This window comes from Macrosteles quadrilineatus, unplaced genomic scaffold (assembly GCF_028750875.1).
Source record: "Macrosteles quadrilineatus isolate MER2022 unplaced genomic scaffold, UCM_ALF_1.0 Scaffold_320__1_contigs__length_103871, whole genome shotgun sequence".
NCBI classification, from domain to species: domain Eukaryota; kingdom Metazoa; phylum Arthropoda; class Insecta; order Hemiptera; family Cicadellidae; genus Macrosteles; species Macrosteles quadrilineatus.
The window spans coordinates 55712-74166 of NW_026542913.1; the positions used below are offsets into that span (position 1 = coordinate 55712).

Sequence of the window (18455 nt, forward strand, 5' to 3'; positions counted from 1 at the left end):
TGGGCCCTAAAATATTAGCAGTTTTGTCAGATATTGTGTCTCCTGACGAGGTGGATAGTAAATCTTATGAAGATTTGTCAAAAGTATTGGTCAAACATTTTTCCCCAAAGAAGTTAGTAGTGGCGGAACGATACATGTTTTATTCCAGGGTACAAAAGCCTACCGAAACTATTTCTGAATTTGTTGTAGCTATCAAGCATTTGTCTAGTACTTGTAAATTTTCTACATTTCTGAAAGATGCCCTTAGGGACAAATTGATTTCTGGAATTAATAATGAGGTGATACGACAAAAATTGTTGTCTGAAGACTTAGATTTTGAAGAAGCTCAGGCTTTGGCTCTCAGGCTGGAACAAGCAGAGAAGCAAACAGGTCTTTTCAGTTCGAAACAGGATGTTAACAGTTTGAGTATGAAACGTGGTAAAAATGTTTTACCTGCTAGCTCTTTTAATAAATCCAATGTAAATGGTTATTTTAAACCAAATATGGGGTTTAATGGGAAAAATAAGTGTTACAGGTGTAATTCAGTGGAACATAAAGCTAATGATTGTCCATATTCTAGTTACAAGTGCAATGCATGCAATATGGTTGGGCATTTGTTCAAGGCTTGTAAGTCCCGAAATAAATTTAACAAGCAGAATTCAAAGTCCAAGAGTGGAAGTTTTGCCCCACACAAGGTGCATCATCTTAATTTGGAAGAGGAGGACCCTAGGCCTAGGCCTAACTTGGATATAGTCAAGGAGACTCGGGACTTGTGTTTGTACAATCTAGGCCTATCTAACGGTACAGAAGCTTACAAGGTAAGACTAATGATAGAAGATGTAGTTGTAGAAATGGAAATTGATAGTGGATCAGCAGTATCCGTGTGCCCGTCTGAGGTTTTTGCGGAAAAATTTCCTAATGTGGAATTAAATCATGTAAATTTGAGTTTATTGACATACACTGGTGGGGAGGTGCCTGTGCTAGGCCAAGCTGATGTAACCGTAAAATATAAAGGTCAAGAAGTTATGTTGCCCTTATTGGTTGTGAAAATGTGTCGTAGGAACCAGCCTATGTTGTTGGGAAGGAGCTGGTTGGCCAAGTTGAAACTTGATTGGCGTTCTATTTTTTCAGTAGTATCGGAAGTAGGCCTACAGAGTAGGCCTAGTAATCAAATTAATTTGACTTTGTCTGAGCCTAACCCTGTGAGTAGTGTATCAGGACCTAGTTGTAAGGATCAACTGAGTAGGCCCAAGCTTAGCAGTACAACTGAAGTTGATGTGCAAACGTTGAAAAATAAATATGCTATGGTATTTCAAACGGGAGCTGGAGAAATTAAAGGGGTTACTGCTCACATTATTCTTAAAGACAATGTAGTTCCCAAGTTTTGTAAATATAGGCCAGTGCCTTATAGTTTGAGGGAGAAGGTTGAACAAGAGTTAGACCGAATGGTTAACGATGGAATAGCCTATAGGGTTTCCAGCTCCGAGTGGGCTACACCGTTGGTGACGGTTCCTAAACCAAATGGCGTAAGATTGTGCGCCGATTTTAAGGTAACGTGAAATCCGGTGCTGCAAACAGAGCACTATCCGCTTCCGCAACCGGAAGATATTTTTGCCTCGTTGTCAGGATGTACATACTTTTCAGTAATCGACCTCACAAATGCCTATCAGCAGTTAGCAGTAGCAGAGGAGTCACAACCTTTGTTAACCTTGACTACCCATAAAGGACTTTTTAGATTGAGACGATTGCCGTATGGGTTGTCGTCCGCACCGGCTATTTTTCAAGCAGTCATTGATCAGATTGTATGTGAGTTACCGGGTACTGTAGCGTACTTGGACGATGTTCTAGTGGGAGGCTCAACACGTGAAGAAGCTTGTAGTAGATTAGAAAATCTGTTTCAGCGTCTGATGGATTATGGAGTTCGGGTTAACGAGAGCAAGTGTAAATTTTTGCAGCCTAAGGTTGAGTATTTAGGCTATGTGGTTTCAGCAACGGGAATCAGCCCCCAGCAAGGGATTGTGTCGGCTATTCGAAATGCCCCGGAACCGAGTAACAAGGATGAGTTAAGGGCCTACATTGGTTTGATTAATTACTATGGAAAGTTTATTTACAATTTGTCATCAAAAATCAGTTGTTTTTATGATCTTTTGAAGAAGGACGTCCCATGGAAGTGGACCAAAGAGTGTTCACGCACTTTTGAGGAATGTAAGTCATGGGTTCTTGACTCCAATATTTTGGTGCATTATGATGTGTCTAAGCCACTTGTTTTAACGTGTGATGCTAGCCCTAGGGGAGTGTCAGCCATTCTGTCTCATATGGTCGATGGAGAAGAGCGGCCTGTAGGTTTTGCGTCCAAAACTCTTAGCCCTAGTGAGAAAAATTATTCCCAACTACACAAGGAAGCATTGGCGTTGATATTCGGTGTAAAGAAATTCAACAAGTATATTTATGGTCGTAAGAACTGTGTGTTACAGACGGATCATCAGCCGTTAGCGGCAATTTTTGGAACAAAACGTGGTGTACCTAGCCTAGCTGCGGCAAGACTTCAGCGATGGGCTCTCATTCTGGCAGCATACAATTTTGAGGTTAAATATCGAAAAGGGGTTGACTTACCCCACGCTGATGCGTTATCACGTCTACCTCTACAAGACGATGAATCGTTGGAATTGGAGGATAATTATGTTTCACATGTTGAGTCTTGTGTTCAAGTAATCAATTTCTGCAGTGTGAGTGATGATTCTCCGATTACGTCTTTGGACGTAGGAAGATTGACGGACAAAGATCCATTGTTGTCGAGGGTTCGGGACTTTGTTTTACATGGCTGGCGGGAGGTTCAAAATCCTATGTTGCTTCCATTTCAGAGGAGACGATTGGAGTTGTCAGTGGACAAGAATTGTATCTTGTGGGGAAGTCGGGTGGTGATTCCTGAGATGTTGAGGGAGAAAGTTATCCAGATGCTCCATGAACAGCATCCTGGTATAACCCGGATGAAGTTGTTGGCTAGAAGCTACGTGTGGTGGCCAGGTATCGAAAAATCCATTGAGGAGACAGTGGCGTCTTGTTTTGTATGTCAAGGCACGAGAAATGCCAGTCCTAGAGTTCCATTGCATCAATGGCCGTTAGCCACGGAGAGGTGGCGCAGAGTTCACATTGATTTTGCAGAAGATCCCACGTCAAGACAGCAGATGCTCATCCTAGTCGATAGTTACTCAAAATGGATTGAGGTGTTTCTGATGAGCTCTACATCTTCCTCCAAGACTATAGAGAAGCTTCGGACTTTGTTTGCAGCCTATGGTTTGCCCGAAGAATTGGTTTCTGATAATGGTACCTCATTCACTAGTCTCGAATTCCGTGAATTCCTTAGGAAGAATGGTGTCAAATTCACCCTGTCCCCACCCTATCACCCGGCATCCAACGGAGCCGCAGAACGTTCAGTTCAGGAAGTCAAGAAGAGTCTGCTGCGCCAGGTCTTGAGTGAGAAGCGCAGTCAGCCTACTTCTTTACAGCATAAGCTAGATAATTTTCTATTTTCCTATCGCAACACCCCCACTTCAGTGACAGGCGTGAGTCCGGCTGAATTGTTCCTACGCTGGAAGCCTAGAACTCACTTAACAATGTTGAAGCCAAATTTGCTTGATGAGGCCAGGAAGCAACAGGAGTTGCAAAAACGGGCAGCAGATAAACACAGAGGCTCTGATAGGTCCTTCAGTGAAGGCCAGCATGTGTTAGTAAAGACGGTGAGGCAGGAAAAAATTTCTTGGGTTCCCGGCCAAATTGTGGAGTGTAGAAGTCCAGTAACTTATCTTGTGAGGGTCCTGAACCGCACCAGGTTTTGTCACGCTGATCATCTAAGACCAAGTCAGGTGGAGGAAGAGGAAATTTTGGTTAGAAGAGAGGAAGTGCCAGATCCACCGGAATCAGTGACCGTCAGCGTGTCGCCGGAGAGAGTATCTCCAAGTCGGCAGAGTTTGCCGTCATCGCCAAGTGCCAGAAGTCCACCGTCACCCCAAGGACGGAAGTCGATGGAAGAGGGGCAGCGTCCAGAGGTGCAGTGCAGTCCAACTCCTGTGGTTAGAAGATCGCAGCGGACTGTGCGCAAACCAGCTAAACTGGACTTGTAAGTGTGTATACACACGATTCAAGAAGAAGAATTTTTAGTTGATTATTAAAAAAATATATATATAAAAAAAAGAAGAAAAAAAAAGATGGAAGTTAAAAAATTGTTTGGTTTTAAAGAACGTTTTATGTTGAATTAAAGTTTTATAAGAAGTTTTAAGTTGTGGGCCAACTATTTTATAAGGGTTGGCGAGTGTAATATATAATCAATGCTTAAGAGGACTAGATTGTTTTAACGGTGTTGGCTGCACTGTACCAATGCCGTGACGTCATTGCTACCTACCAGATTGCCGGCTGAACGGCTGTCTAACGTCATCCATGCTAAAGGTTAGTCATGTTCTATGTTGTGCGTTATACCCAAAAGTAGTGCAGTTCTATATACATTTCAGGAATATTCATCAATTCAAAGCAGAACTAACTCCTGAATAATCGGGGAACGATTTTTTTTAGTAATGTTAATGATAACCAATTTTTTAATTTCCTAATTAAATGATCTGATCTAAATCCCTGTGATACGCATGAGTAATTTTAAGCTCGAACTAAACTGTCCACAAATACTGGGTTAAAGTTATCAAAAACATCTCCCCTAATTTCCATACGTGTGTATTTGTAACTGTTGTTTTAGAAGAGTACTAAATCACTTTCTGATCGCTACTTAAAGCGTTAAATCATGTTTTTGCATGGTTATCAATTTATAAACTATTAAATACATATAATTGTTCAAAATCACCTTTGTAATTATTAATTTGGAATTGTTTCTAAAAACGCCCATAAAGTGTTTCAAAGCTACATTGGTTGCCATGCCGTAATGTGTTTGAGGGGCTTATTACACGGTATTCTCCCTTTGAACTCTCGACGGACAGGAAAGTTCATTTAATATAATTGGATGTGTTGCAGTTTATAACTTGCTTTACTCCCATACGTTTCTATAAAACAAGTTTATAATTAAGTTCTATCTAGTTGAATATACTGCTTAACCACCTAAACATATAATTAACATGTATATGTAACCAATATAAAAAACAAGTATATGTTCCGTTCATGTGTGGAGTTCGAAGTACATAGTAAATATGTTTTCATCGAACCATATTAACAAACTTCAACATTATTAAATGTTACTATTTTAGTCCTGAATATGGTGCATATACCGAGACTAGTACACTACAGCGAGAAACGACCTTATGCAGGCAGGTATTTCTATCAGTTTAAAGTAATTACTTATTGCAAAATGTACACCGAAACACATTTTACGTACTTCTGTTAATATTAGTATGTTCCGTTCATGTGTAGAGTTCGATGTAAGTACATAGTAAATATGTTTTCATCGAACCATATTAACAAACTTCAACATTATTAAATATTACTATTTTAGTCCTGAATATGGTGCATATACCGAGACTAGTACACTACAGCGAGAAACGACCTTATGCAGGCAGGTATTTCTATCAGTTTAAAGTAATTACTTATTGCAAAATGTACACCGAAACACATTTTACGTACTTCTGTTAATATTAGTATTACATGACTTTAATTTACTTATAAATGGAGTATTGTACTTAAATCTTTATTATGTAAAAATCATATTATACTTCATATAAAATACTAAACATACAGTAGCTGTACTGTCGGCTGTAGTGTCGGCTAGAGGAAGATAGGCCTATTTCGGTCGGCGCGCCGTTTTTTTTTTATGCGTCAATATTAACACATCTTGCATTCGTATACATTTTTACCTTACATTCATTTGCAATTCAGATGTGGTTGGTAAGGCATCTGTGCATCTTTGTACATTTCCATTTTTATTTAGTTTATTCTTGTGCATGGCTTAAATAAGTGTAATACTGTAATACATAATACATATTAGACACTAATATATTTAGTATTGTTTCTATTCCTATGGATGGTAAAATGTATGTAATGACAAGTATGCACTAAGAAAACTAATGTCATTGATTATTTATTATAAATATTACAAGACAAATAAATCTAAATTACAGATATTACTAAAAATGTTGATTCTTTCTCAATATATATGTTGGATGCCTGCTCCATCTTCGAATTCTCTAGCAGATCTCCATTTTTTCCGAGATCTTCTCAGACACATGCTTGTTGCCCTTAAAATTGAGCAAGTCAGTCTCGTTCTTATCCAATTGACTACTAGGCTGTAAGGCTTAACCCATTTTTCTGACAATCTTTCAGCTAATGCTCTTATTAGTGTTTGAAAATCATTGCCTAGGATTCCGCAAACTGATGTAATCAAAGGGGTGAAAGAGACATTCCGGTTCTCACAAGCTGTCATATACTTTCTTTTCTTTTCTTCTTCTGCATTTTTTATGACATTGTCATGAGGTTTGGAAACATATGAGGGAGCATCGGTGTCTACGACACGGATATCAAATAATGCATCCCTCTGTGTCTCCCACACCCCTCTACATGCCAAGTCAGCTTTGATTGCAGGCCCGTTTGCATTTCCATTCTCTGCTATAAGGGGCTCATTGATACAATTCCCCCATGCCTGTTCCATTATGTTTCCTAAAGTATCTCTAATTTCATTGTGTCTTTTTATAATTAGGCCACCTACAGGACATATAAGGGCATGGTTTGTATTAAATTCTTTTCCACAGCCATCACATTTGGTTGGTAAATTGATTGGTGTCCGACCGTATCTCAGTGCCAGGGAATCTCTAAATTCTTGGGGTGACATGTCTAAATTTAATTTCTTCAGTGGTATACAGGATAACCACCTGCCATGTTTTGATTTAGTGTCAGCATTTCGTAGTATTACATTTTGTCTTTGTCGTGAAAAACATTTTACATTTTCATTTAATAATTTGTTTTCTTCAGTTTTCTTTTGTTCTCTATGGATTTGTAATGTCTTTTTTAAAGTATCTTTATGCTCACTGAACTCAAAAGAGGTTTTTAATGCAAGAGATTGTGATAGAACGTCGCACCCTCTTTTTGAAGTTTCATATATGTGTTTTGATTGCATAACTGGATCAGCCATCCCTATTCCTCCGCTTTTTACTGTTAGATGAAGTAATTCATGCTCTTCTTTACATAGGCCTTCTTGTAATCCAAACAGATTGGGGAAAAGTGATGTTCTTATAGTGTGCTGGATTGGACTGAACATTTCTGGTTCAACTTTTACTACTCTCTGGAAAAAGGTCCGTTCTGCTGGTAATGATTTTGTAGCAACAGTATGGGCTGATTGAGGGTGTTTTTCAGCAATCTCAGCAATATTTTCAACACGCTGGGTCCAGGCATTGATCTTTTCTGCTGCAATTTTTTTCTTTTCTTCCTCACAGCCAATAAAGCCTCCTAAAAACTTGCTGTCATGAACCACTTCCATTCCCTCCATTTGTTTCATAGCTTTTTTGGGAATTTCAAAATCATGGTTTCAATTTAGTTTGGGGTTTTTTTGCTTGGGAGTAATATCCATATTTTGGACCTATTTCTTTAAGTTTTGCCACCATTGTAGCACATTATTAAGGGATCCTTGACAAGATGAATCATCTGCATACCAGGTCTGGGAAACATCTGGCATTCTTTTTAATTCCTGAATTAGTGGAAGTGTTGCTAATCCATACAAAATCATTGATAAAGGGTCACCTTGGGTGACACCTTCTTTGCTGAATAGTCTTTTACTAGTTCCAAGGATTATCAAGTCTGCGTTGCATTGATAAGTGCTGTAAATAAATCTGGCAGCTCTAGGCCAATGTAGCCTTGCTTGCCACAATGCATTTGCTCTGTTAATTTTATTAAAGGCATTATCAGCATCAACTAATATCATGCACCATTCATTTGTATTGTCAAAATTCTCGTCCATAACATTTTGCATAAAATTTATTGCTCCCTCTATGCCTGATTTTAGGCCTCCACATAGTTGATTAGTACCTAAAAGAAAACTATTTTTAATGAATATCTTTAAAGATATCATTGGCATTTATCTCTGTATCATAAAACCTTTAAGTCTTTCGTATATCTGACTTTATGATAAAAGAATATATGTTATTGATTAAATAAAATAATTACCTTATACAACCACAGTTATTCGTATGACGACTAGTTTCGTTCTTCAGAACTTCGTCAGGTCATTAGTATGCAATCACATCAACAATATATTAATACATTGTGGCATGTCAACATTGTGGATTCTTTAAAAGAGTGTCACAGTCACAAGCCACAGATTATGTTTGTTTCACAATGGGCCCTATTATTAATGCATAAAAGTCTACAACAAATTGTCCTTTTATTTCACAGACCAGTCTTTGAGCCTTAATAATTTTAAAAAGAAACTTTCAGAAAGACTGATTGCACTTTGTCCTTATGACATGAATTCATTTTTATTTCCAACTGTAATCTTAATATTTGTATATATTTATTATGTGTAAACTATTTATAATGCATGATTTGTACTGATATGTCACATATTCATTGCTGATATTCAGCCTCTGTATTATGAATTTGTGTGATGAATAAATTTATTTCATTTGATTTGATTTGATTTGACAATAACTGATATTGTCTTGTTGAAAAAATAATTAAAATTGATTAAAACTGATAAACTGATTATAACTCTACAGGTTGGCCAGCACTGTTTTATCACTGCCACTGACTAAATAAAACTGGCTGAATCATGACGTTTCTTCTTCTCTCCAATGATACCTGTATTTCAGTTTGGTTTATTATTCTTATGTTATACTTCTTTTATTTGTAACTAAAAGAATAAGAAGAAACCCAGGCAATTAACTTTCTGGACATACGTTACAACATTATTAACGTAGAATAAGATAGACCAGATTTTGGGGGAAATATTTTGAGCCGGAAAATGGTTATTGTTGTTACTGACCAGCCTCAACACACATTGAAACCGTTTAAAAAAGTAAATTAAGTCTAGTATTACTTTAAACTTTTTGAAAAAAAAAACATAAGAAAATGTTATAATAATCTTAAATTGGTCTATTCTAGCTATGTCAATTTTTATAAAATGGTTCGGACAGTTTTCATTACTTATTAAGATTAACCAAATTGAAGATGTAAAGATTTAACGCTTTATCCCTTTTTTCACAGACCAAGCCATCCCGTATGTTTTATCAATGTCTGGAAACAGGAAAGCCTTTTCCAATCGTAGTTTAATACATTAAAATAATCATTAATACATAATTTAATACATTAATTATAATTAATAAAGTAATCGTTATCGTAGTTTGGTGAGTCGGTGGCTCAGTCGGTAGCGTCGCGGACTTCGGGCCCAAGGCAGTATTGTCGTGGGTTCGGATCCTGGTTACTGCCACTAACTTTTATCAGTACAGTTCACCTTTGTACTATACCGGCTCACCCCTTGCTTTGCTGGATACGTTCCACGCACAGATCTGTAGTCTATGTGGACGGGCAAATGCAAAGTTAAAAGAGGCCGCCAAACTCTTAAAAAAAAAAAATAAATAAAAAAATACCTATATAACTTCAACCTTTTGTCAGTATAACCACTCGGCTACCCAAAGACAAAAGAAAATGTTTGGTGAAATTTATTTTTCATTTGATATGTCACAAGGGCGGGTACCTTGCTATTAAAAAAACAAGTTATGGGTAGGGGGAAAGGGGGGGGATTATCTCACAAATTCATGAGCCGATTTTAATTTTTTTTTCACCAAACATTTTCTTTTTTCATGCTCTTTCATTTGATATGTCACAAGGGGTACCTTGCTATAAAAAAAAATTAAGTTCCGGGGGGGGGAGGGGGGAATATCTCTCACATTAATGAACCGATTTTCAATTTTTTTCATCAAACATTTTCTTTTTTTATGCTCTTTTATTTGATATGTCACAAGGGGTACCTTGCTATTTAAAAAAATTGAGTTGGGGTCAGGTGGGGAAAGGGGGGAATGTGAATGTAACGTTGAATTCAAAAAAATTGTGCCCCCTACGTCAATAGATGATTACCGCCAACTGCATATTTCTATCTTTTGCGGTTTTTACATAAATAAAGATGCAAGTTTTTAAAAAAAACACCCTGTATATATTTAGTATAAAAAAAAACAGATGAAATAAAAGCATAACTAATAAGATACATAAACATACACCATATTTGTCTGTAACTTCGTATGATCAAAAGATGTTTAGTATTTCTTAGGAATAAATAACTGTATGACAAATTACAACAATAAAAGGAGTGTTTGAAAAAACAATTATATTACGGGGTGATTCTAAATTATTGTTTCACTTTTGAAACTCTATAAAAAAATACAACCTATCATTACAGGATGAAAATCAAAAGAGGAAATTCTAAAGTTTTGTTTGACACCACTTGGTAAACACAGTTTCAAAATTAACAAATCTACAGACATCTTTATATTTTAACGACGATTTTAAATCAATTACGCGCTTTCACCTCTCTGTATCTCAAAAATTCAAACTTTTTGTTGAGTTGTCAAAAGATTTAAGTTATATGTACCGTTAGGGGTCAAATAGTTTTATAATTTACCGCTCAGTTATTGCTGTTCGATATTATTATAAGCTGCGAGGAACAAGGCTTTAAAAGAGCTAAAAGTGTTCTGTGTTTTAGAGTTTCATAGATTTTAAATTGTGTAATTAATAGTCTTTAATCGTAGTTAAAATAAAAAAATGTCTGTAGAGGCTAATTTTGCAACTATGTTAACTAAAGTGGTATCAAACAAACCGTTGGTACCTCCACTTTCAATTGTTTCTCACCCCATGATGAAAGGTTGTATTTTCATTTATATAGTTTAAAAATTGTAAGAATAATTTAGAATCACCTACACCTTGTATTTTAAAAAGCTCCATATTTTCACACACCTTACACTACTTTTTAAGTAACAGTTTAAGACAGGGGTGAACACTACATTTAACACAGTTCAAAACCATGTAACTATTCAAATTTCAATAAAACTCTTACAGGTGTTTTTTTTATAAATAACATAGTTTATAAAAGCTAAAATTCAAGAAAATAACAAGTTATAATTACAGGGAAAAAATACACGTTCACACTTATTAAACAAGCCAACATTTTACTTCTAACGTTATGAGAGTTAAAGGTTTAAATAAGCTCAACATTTCCTACGTATAATTGATATTTTTTTTATAAAAAGTAGTTGAATAAGCATTTACTCTTCTTGTTTTGAATACAGGTTATTAAATGTTTAACACTCATTAAAGCTTTTTAATAAAACTAGTTTTCAAGAACATACGAAACACAGAAGTATAAGAAGTCCAAAACAATAATACCGACAATACAGGGTGATTGAAAAGTCTGGGTACGGCTTAATATTTTGAAAAATAATAAACGTAGACCTACAAAACTTGGAATCAAGTAACAAGGCATATAAATCTATCTTAACACATATCCAGTGATCCGCTACCTCATCAGGGGGACGGCCCGCCAGGAGTCAGGAGAAAATCTTAAATGTAAGCATAGGTTGATATGCACATCAAATTAAAGGTCTATTTTTTTAGAATACAACGCCGCAAACCGCACTCAAAAAGGTTGACCCAGTACAAAATGGCAGCTGTTCAAAGATTCAAATAAATACCAATTTCTTTGAATGCAAACAATTTTTATTAAATCTTTAAACAACCGTAGTTTTTTAACGGATGGTCATTTTTAAATGCGGTTTGCGGCATTCTTCTTTGCTTAAAAAGCTCTTAAAAATGATATGCATATCAACCTATGCTTACCTTTAAAACTAGGGTGTTCGAAAAGTTTGGGTACGGCTTAATTTCTGCCATTTCTTACTGGATCGTCGTATTTAGATGTGGTAGGCGGCGTTTTACTCTACCAGCTAATGTTTTTACTGACTTTTGTAACTAGAAAATTATTTTATTAAATGTTATAACACAAAAAAAAGAATTTGTTGTCTTTATCAATAATAATAATTTACTAGTTACGCACTTGCAATGTTATTTTATTCACTAATTTAAAATTACTATCTTAGAACAAAGTAATTACTCGCTAATGATTAGCAAATAACCTTTTTATTTACAATAAATGTTCAAATTGTTCTCCCATTGCAGTTTGACAGTGAGCTAGCCGGTTGTAGTAGCCATCCATAACATTGCGGAGCATTTCAGGAGGTATTTCCGCCGCTTCATGTAATATTCTTTGTTTTAAGTCATTTATGTTATTAGGCTTGGTTTGGTAAACTTTATCTTTTAAATATCCCCAAAAGAAATAATCTAAAGACGGCAGGTCTGGTGATCTAGCAGGCCATTCTATTCTTACTCTCCGACCTATCCATTGTTCTCGAAATGTTTCACCAAAAGATTACGTACATTTACCGCATAATAATGAGGGGGCGCTCCATCTTGTTGGAACCAAATAGAATTAAATTGTAATCCTAAATCTTGGATAGCTGGAATGATTCTGTCAATTAACAAATTGCGGTATGTATCACCATTTAGATTTCCATTGATAAAAAAAGACCTATTACATTGGATCCTATTAGGCCTGACCAAACATTCACTTTTTGTGGATGTTGGGTTTGGGCTTCTTTCTTCCAGTGAGGGTTTGTATCTGACCAGTACCGACAGTTATGTCGGTTGACATTTCCATTTAACAAAAAGCTTGCTTCGTCTGAAAAAAATAACTATGTTTTTAACGAAATTCAGGTCTGTATCTAACCTTTGCATCATTGTATCGCAGTATTCGATACGTCTATCAAAATCGTCCTCGGATAGTTCTTGTACAAGATGTATCTTGTAAGGGTGGTATTTATTAGAATTTAAAATTTTCCATACAGAATATGAACTAATGTTATACTCAGTACCAAGATTCCTAAGAGTCGAATGTGGCTCTTCCATGACTGTTACAAGCACGTCGGTAGCCACATCTTCGTTAGTCGCTGTTTTAGGTCTGCCACTGCGAGGAAGATCTTTTACAGTTCCATGTTCTTCGAAACGGTGGATGGTGGTGACAACACCATTTTTTGAAATAGGTGGTCGATTCGGAAATCGTTCATTAAATAAATCTGCCACGGCTTGATAAGAGCGCTTGAGATCACCATATCCTCTCATAATGAGAATATTAATTCTGTCAATTTCTGATATTTCCATTCCTCTTTCGGTACTAACTTGAAATTAAACAATATTAAACTAGAAACAAATAACACTGTACTCACACTCACATACAATCTAAAAGAACTGAGAACTGATAATGGGATTTTCCGTAACATAAGGGCTGTTGGACTTTGTCTGTTGTTGATAACAACTTGAAATAAAGGAGGGAAAACCCAGGTCATCTTGTCTAGCATTAGACAGTGACAACATTCATGAATGGAATTTTTTCAAACTAGTTAACAGTAAACATCCAAGTTCCTCTTAAATAAATTAGTTTAAACATTTAAAATTATTTAAGAGGATAATTTCAACATTTAAATTCTACCATTGTACCATTGTACCATTTTTTGTTGGTGAGATTAGTTAACTTATCACTTCGTTTTAGAATTAATTTTTTTTACTTTTTATACAAGTCAGAAATGGCAGCGCATAATGTACTTCAATTCACAATGTGTACCTAAAACAACCCGCCATTTCTGTTTGGATACATGTATTTTGAGATGCGGTTTGTGGCATTCAACTCTACTAACTAACTGAGCTCTTAGAAGTAAGGTATCACTCGACCCGTGCTTACATTTAAGATTTCTATGACTTCCTCTGTGGGCCGTCCCCCCATGGTTGGCATGTCATGGCAATAGCAAGGAAAAAGTTTACATCACCATATGACACTGTGCAAAGTTTAATGTTTTCTGCTACGGTTTGTAAAATTTTTAAAAGCCGTACCCAAACTTTTCGAACACCCTAGTTTTAAAGGTAAGCATAGGTTGATATGTATATCATTTTTAAGAGCTTTTTAAGCAAAGAATAATGCCGCAAACCGCATTTAAAAAGGACCATCCGTTAAAAAATTATGGTTGTTTAAAGATTTAATAAAAATTGTTTGCATTCAAAGAAATTGGTATTTATTTGAATCTTTGAACAGCTGCCATTTTGTACTGCGTCAACCTTTTTTAGTGCGGTTTGCGGCGTTGTATTCTAAAAAAATAGACCTTTAATTTGATGTGCATATCAACCTATGCTTATGTTGAGATAAAAAATGATTTACTCAGTCCTGTGTAACAGCTGTATAATGTAATTCTAATTATTATAATGTTTATTTTGTTTAAGTTGTTATGAAAACAAACTATTAGTCTATTAAATGGTTCTTTAACAGTTCTTACATTTTTTTTATCCTACTAATATAATCAGTTTATTACAACAGGTTATGGGCCCAGACTCGCAAATAAATGTGTTTATGGATTTGTTAGTAGGATATATGTGAAAGAACCTGTGATTGGTTGCTGTTTGTCTTTTTGAAAAATCTTGTTCAGTTGTCTTCAAGTGTTTTGACGACCATGGAAATTTCTAAAGTTTATGTAGTTGATAAACTGGAGGGTCAATCCAATTGGATAGATTGGAAATTTCAAGTAGTCATACAGTTTCGAGTTCATGGTGTAATGGAAGCTGTTGAAGGAAAGCTTGTATACCCTGAGAAACCAGGTGATGATGAAGATGCTTCAAAGATGGACAAACATCAGAAATAGGTTGCTGTACTTGAAAAGAAAGAATTTTCGGCACAGAATATCATTGTTTCATCTGTTAGCAGTCAAGTAAGACAGCTTATAAATATGTGTTCAACTGCACAGGAAATGTGGGGGAAACTTTTGAGTATTTTTGAACAGAGAACTGAACAGAGACAAGACCGTCTGTTTAATGAATTCTTTGGAATCAAGGAAGAGGACTCACTTGACAGTGTAGCAAAACTCATAGCAAAGCTAGAAAAACTTTGGGTTGAGCTACAGGACGAAACTTGGAAAGAAGATAAAGTTAAGCTTCCTGATTCATTATTCCTAAATAGGGTGTTGAATACGTTGCCCTGTGAATATAGTGAATTCATTAACGCTTGGGAGTCTGTACCGAAGGATCTGAGGACACTGTCATTATTGAGAGAGAGACTGTGTACTGTTGAAAGAGAATGAAGGAGCGAGAAGTTGGAGGTGTAAAGGAGTCTAATGCTGCATTTTACACTGGTTCAAAACATAAATCTTTCTCACAACCTAACTTTAACCGTGTGAAATCAACATCAAGCATAATTACCGTCAATGATGTTGGAGCTGAAAATAAGAAAAAGAAATGGAGACCTAAATGCTTTTCATGTAACCAGCTTGGTCACATGAAGAGGGATTGTCCTAATGCCAAACAGTCACTAAAACCTGGAAATGCTTTTGTTGGACATTGTGGTCGCTCACAAGAATGCATCGAAGAATGTAATTGGATTGTAGATTCTGAAGCTACGCAGCACATGACAATGAACAGATCATGGTTTGTGACGTATGAAGCATTTTCAACAATTAAGCATGTTGGAGTCGGAAATGGTCAAACCATGGAAGCGCTCGGCAAGGGAAACATAATTGTAGAGATGATTGTGGGAGGAAAATGCCAGAGAAACCATTTGGAAGATGTTCGGTATGTTCCTGAGGTAGGCAAGAACTTATTTTCTATTTCCTCTACGTTGGACAAAGGTATAATTTCTACTTTCAGCAAAGACAAATGTAATTTCTTCAAGAATGGTGTTTTGGTTGCTCAATCACATAGAAGGAATGGACTTTTCATTATGAATATGAAAGTTATTCCTATTAAAGAAGTTGAAGCTCAAGTTGCTTTGAAAGTCGATTTACAACTGTGGCATGAGAGATTAGGGCATCAAAATAAGCGTTATGTTTTGACATACCTTAAGAAAAATTGTATTGAATTCTCAAATTCAGGTACTAAGTCTGAGATATGTGACGCTTGTATTGTTGGAAAAATGCATCGGTTGAGTTTTGGTACTCGCAAAGAACTTGTTAATCAACCTGGTGATCGCATAAATGCTGATGTTTGTGGCCCAATGCCTGTGTTATCAGTTGGTGGCAATCGATATTTTGTTGACTTCAAGGAGCCTGTGGAACAAAACAAAAAGTTTCCTACAACTGAAACCAACTCTTCAGTAACTGCAAGTTTACCTGACAAAGAAGGACAGAGGTGTAGTTTCAGAGACAGATCAAAATTTAAGCCTCTTGTGAAACCTGCTGATTGTGCCCTTCTGACATGTGTTGCAGAACCTACTAAGTGCAAGGAAGCGGTGACATGCAAGGATTCTCATCATTGGGTCAAGGCGATGGATGAGGAAATAAAGGTGCTTAGTCCAGTGTTCTGGTGTAGTAAACGTCAGAAATGTGTAGCTTTGTCAACTATACAGAATTTGAGTTGATTGCTGCAGATTGATGCAAGTTTGGCTGTAGTGGAAGCAGTGTGGCTCAAGAGAATACTTCAAGATGTAAGGATACATGAGCAGCAGTTTTCTTGTCTGAGTAAAGTTTCATTTTTTAGGGGAAGTGTTGAGATAAAAAATGATTTACTCAGTCCTGTGTAACAGCTGTATAATGTAATTCTAACTATTATAATGTTTGTTTTGTTTAAGTTGTTATGAAAACAAACTATTAGTCTATTAAATGGTTCTTTAACAGTTCTTACATTTCTTTTATCCTACTAATAAAATCAGTTTATTACAACAGCTTAGATTTAAGATTTTCTCCTGACTCCTGGCGGGCCGTCCCCCTGAGGAGGTAGCGGATCACTGGATATGTGTTAAGATAGATATGCCTTGTTACTTGATTCCAAGTTTTGTAGGTCTACGTTTATTATTTTTCAAAATATTAAGCCGTAACTAGACTTTTCAATCACCCTGTATGTATATTCATTCAATTCTCATCAGGGAAAACTAGATTTGTAACAATGGTGAAATCATCTCACTTATTAATCAAGACTTACCCAAGTTTTAAAATGAAAAGTCTTATGTAAAGTAGCCAAGTAACAAGTTGGGATTGGATTTCTCCTGTAAACCCTGCTCTGGCTTCGTGCCTTCATGTAGTTTATACGCTTTGTATTCAAGACTAAGCTTGTTTATAAAATATGTTAAACGGTAAAGGGTCTCTTATTTATACAAAAATACATGAATGGGCTTCTTTCATTGAGACGGAATTATTAATTAAGCTATCCAACGAATCAATTAAACGTTCTGTGTTATTCCTAGTATAGAGAACCATCACTGCCTTCTTTTTTATAAGGTGCAATAAATCAGTATTGCACTTAAAACATTTATTACCGGGTAAAGAGTACAGTCACCAAAGATGTAAATGCGTTGTTTAAAATTAGTCTAACTATATTAATATATTTATCGAAATTGTAACAAAATGTCCACAAATTTATCTATCATCAAATTGTTCAGCAGAAACGTTTTTATGCCCATGCAATATAATTAAGAAGGTTAAGATAAGTCTTCCTCCCTTCTCAACACAGAAGCATTGTATCAATTAGATTAAAAATATTCACGTTTTGAAGATAAACGTTTTTAAATAAATATTATTATGCAAGAAAATTGTGTTTTCATCATGCAGTTATTAGTTAAACTCTATCTAAAAGTTTTAGGTTATTTACTAAATTAAAATTTCGAAATAATTATTCATGATTATCAACTAAATTGTGTATGATACAAACTATTCCTACTCTATAATTGTCAAATAGTCCTCAGTCTTAGTTATAAAAACTATGTTTAACGTCCAAGACAGAAACTTTAGCTAATTTGACTAATCAAGGATTGATCATTTCTTAATTGGCAATTAAAACCCTTATCTGAAGTGACGGCTCCCTCCTTCAACGTTTAACGATTCCTTTCTTGTGTTTGATCACTCTGAAGATGGCTGTTGTAATAACAGATTCAGAAACTTCAAGAAATTGTTGAAATATTAATGCCTCAAAGTTTAACAAAATCGATTTATAATTCCATTATACACAACAACAAGCTACTTTGGATTTTGTTATTTTACTCAATGTCTAAAAATGTTTTCAAGAGTGTTTTTAATTCTCAATTTCAAGGAATTTAATTGTTTTATTTTTTGAAAATATGAAACAATCCAACATTAACGTACGTTGAGATTGAGAAAAATACTAAAACTTGAGTCACCAATTACTATGAGCGCTTAAGTAATGGAGGAAAACAAAAACTATATTTAGGAGGTAGAATAAGTTTTTTTAACTTTTTTTTACAAAACAAGCTTGTCTAAATGTTTATATGTGCCCAAGTTTAAAATTGATTAGTGAAACTAAATTCTGAATTCATGAAATAAATTCCGTCGGGCGATATATCAAATTATTCATTACTAAAAAGTCAGCTTGTTTATAATTTTTAAGTAGGTAATGAAAGTTATCTTTCGTGTCAGGATCTCAACCAATGTATATTTAACCTTAATCTATGTGATCCAACAGCACAAACTAAG

The 18455-nt window shown here is 35.5% G+C and overlaps 1 protein-coding gene across 1 annotated transcript; it reads left to right on the top strand.

The window, feature by feature from the left end:
- The first annotated feature begins 14789 nt into the window (after positions 1–14789).
- Positions 14790–15119, top strand: LOC128982429 (uncharacterized). The gene has a single exon (XM_054401389.1). The coding sequence runs from the start codon at positions 14790–14792 to the stop codon at positions 15117–15119; it is 330 nt and encodes a 109-aa protein (XP_054257364.1).
- Positions 15120–18455: the final 3336 nt, after the last annotated feature.

What these genes read in the sequence shown, in the direction of transcription:
- LOC128982429 (XM_054401389.1), top strand. Translation starts at nt 14,790, where the DNA reads ATGTGGGGGAAACTTTTGAGTATTTTTGAACAGAGAACTGAACAGAGA.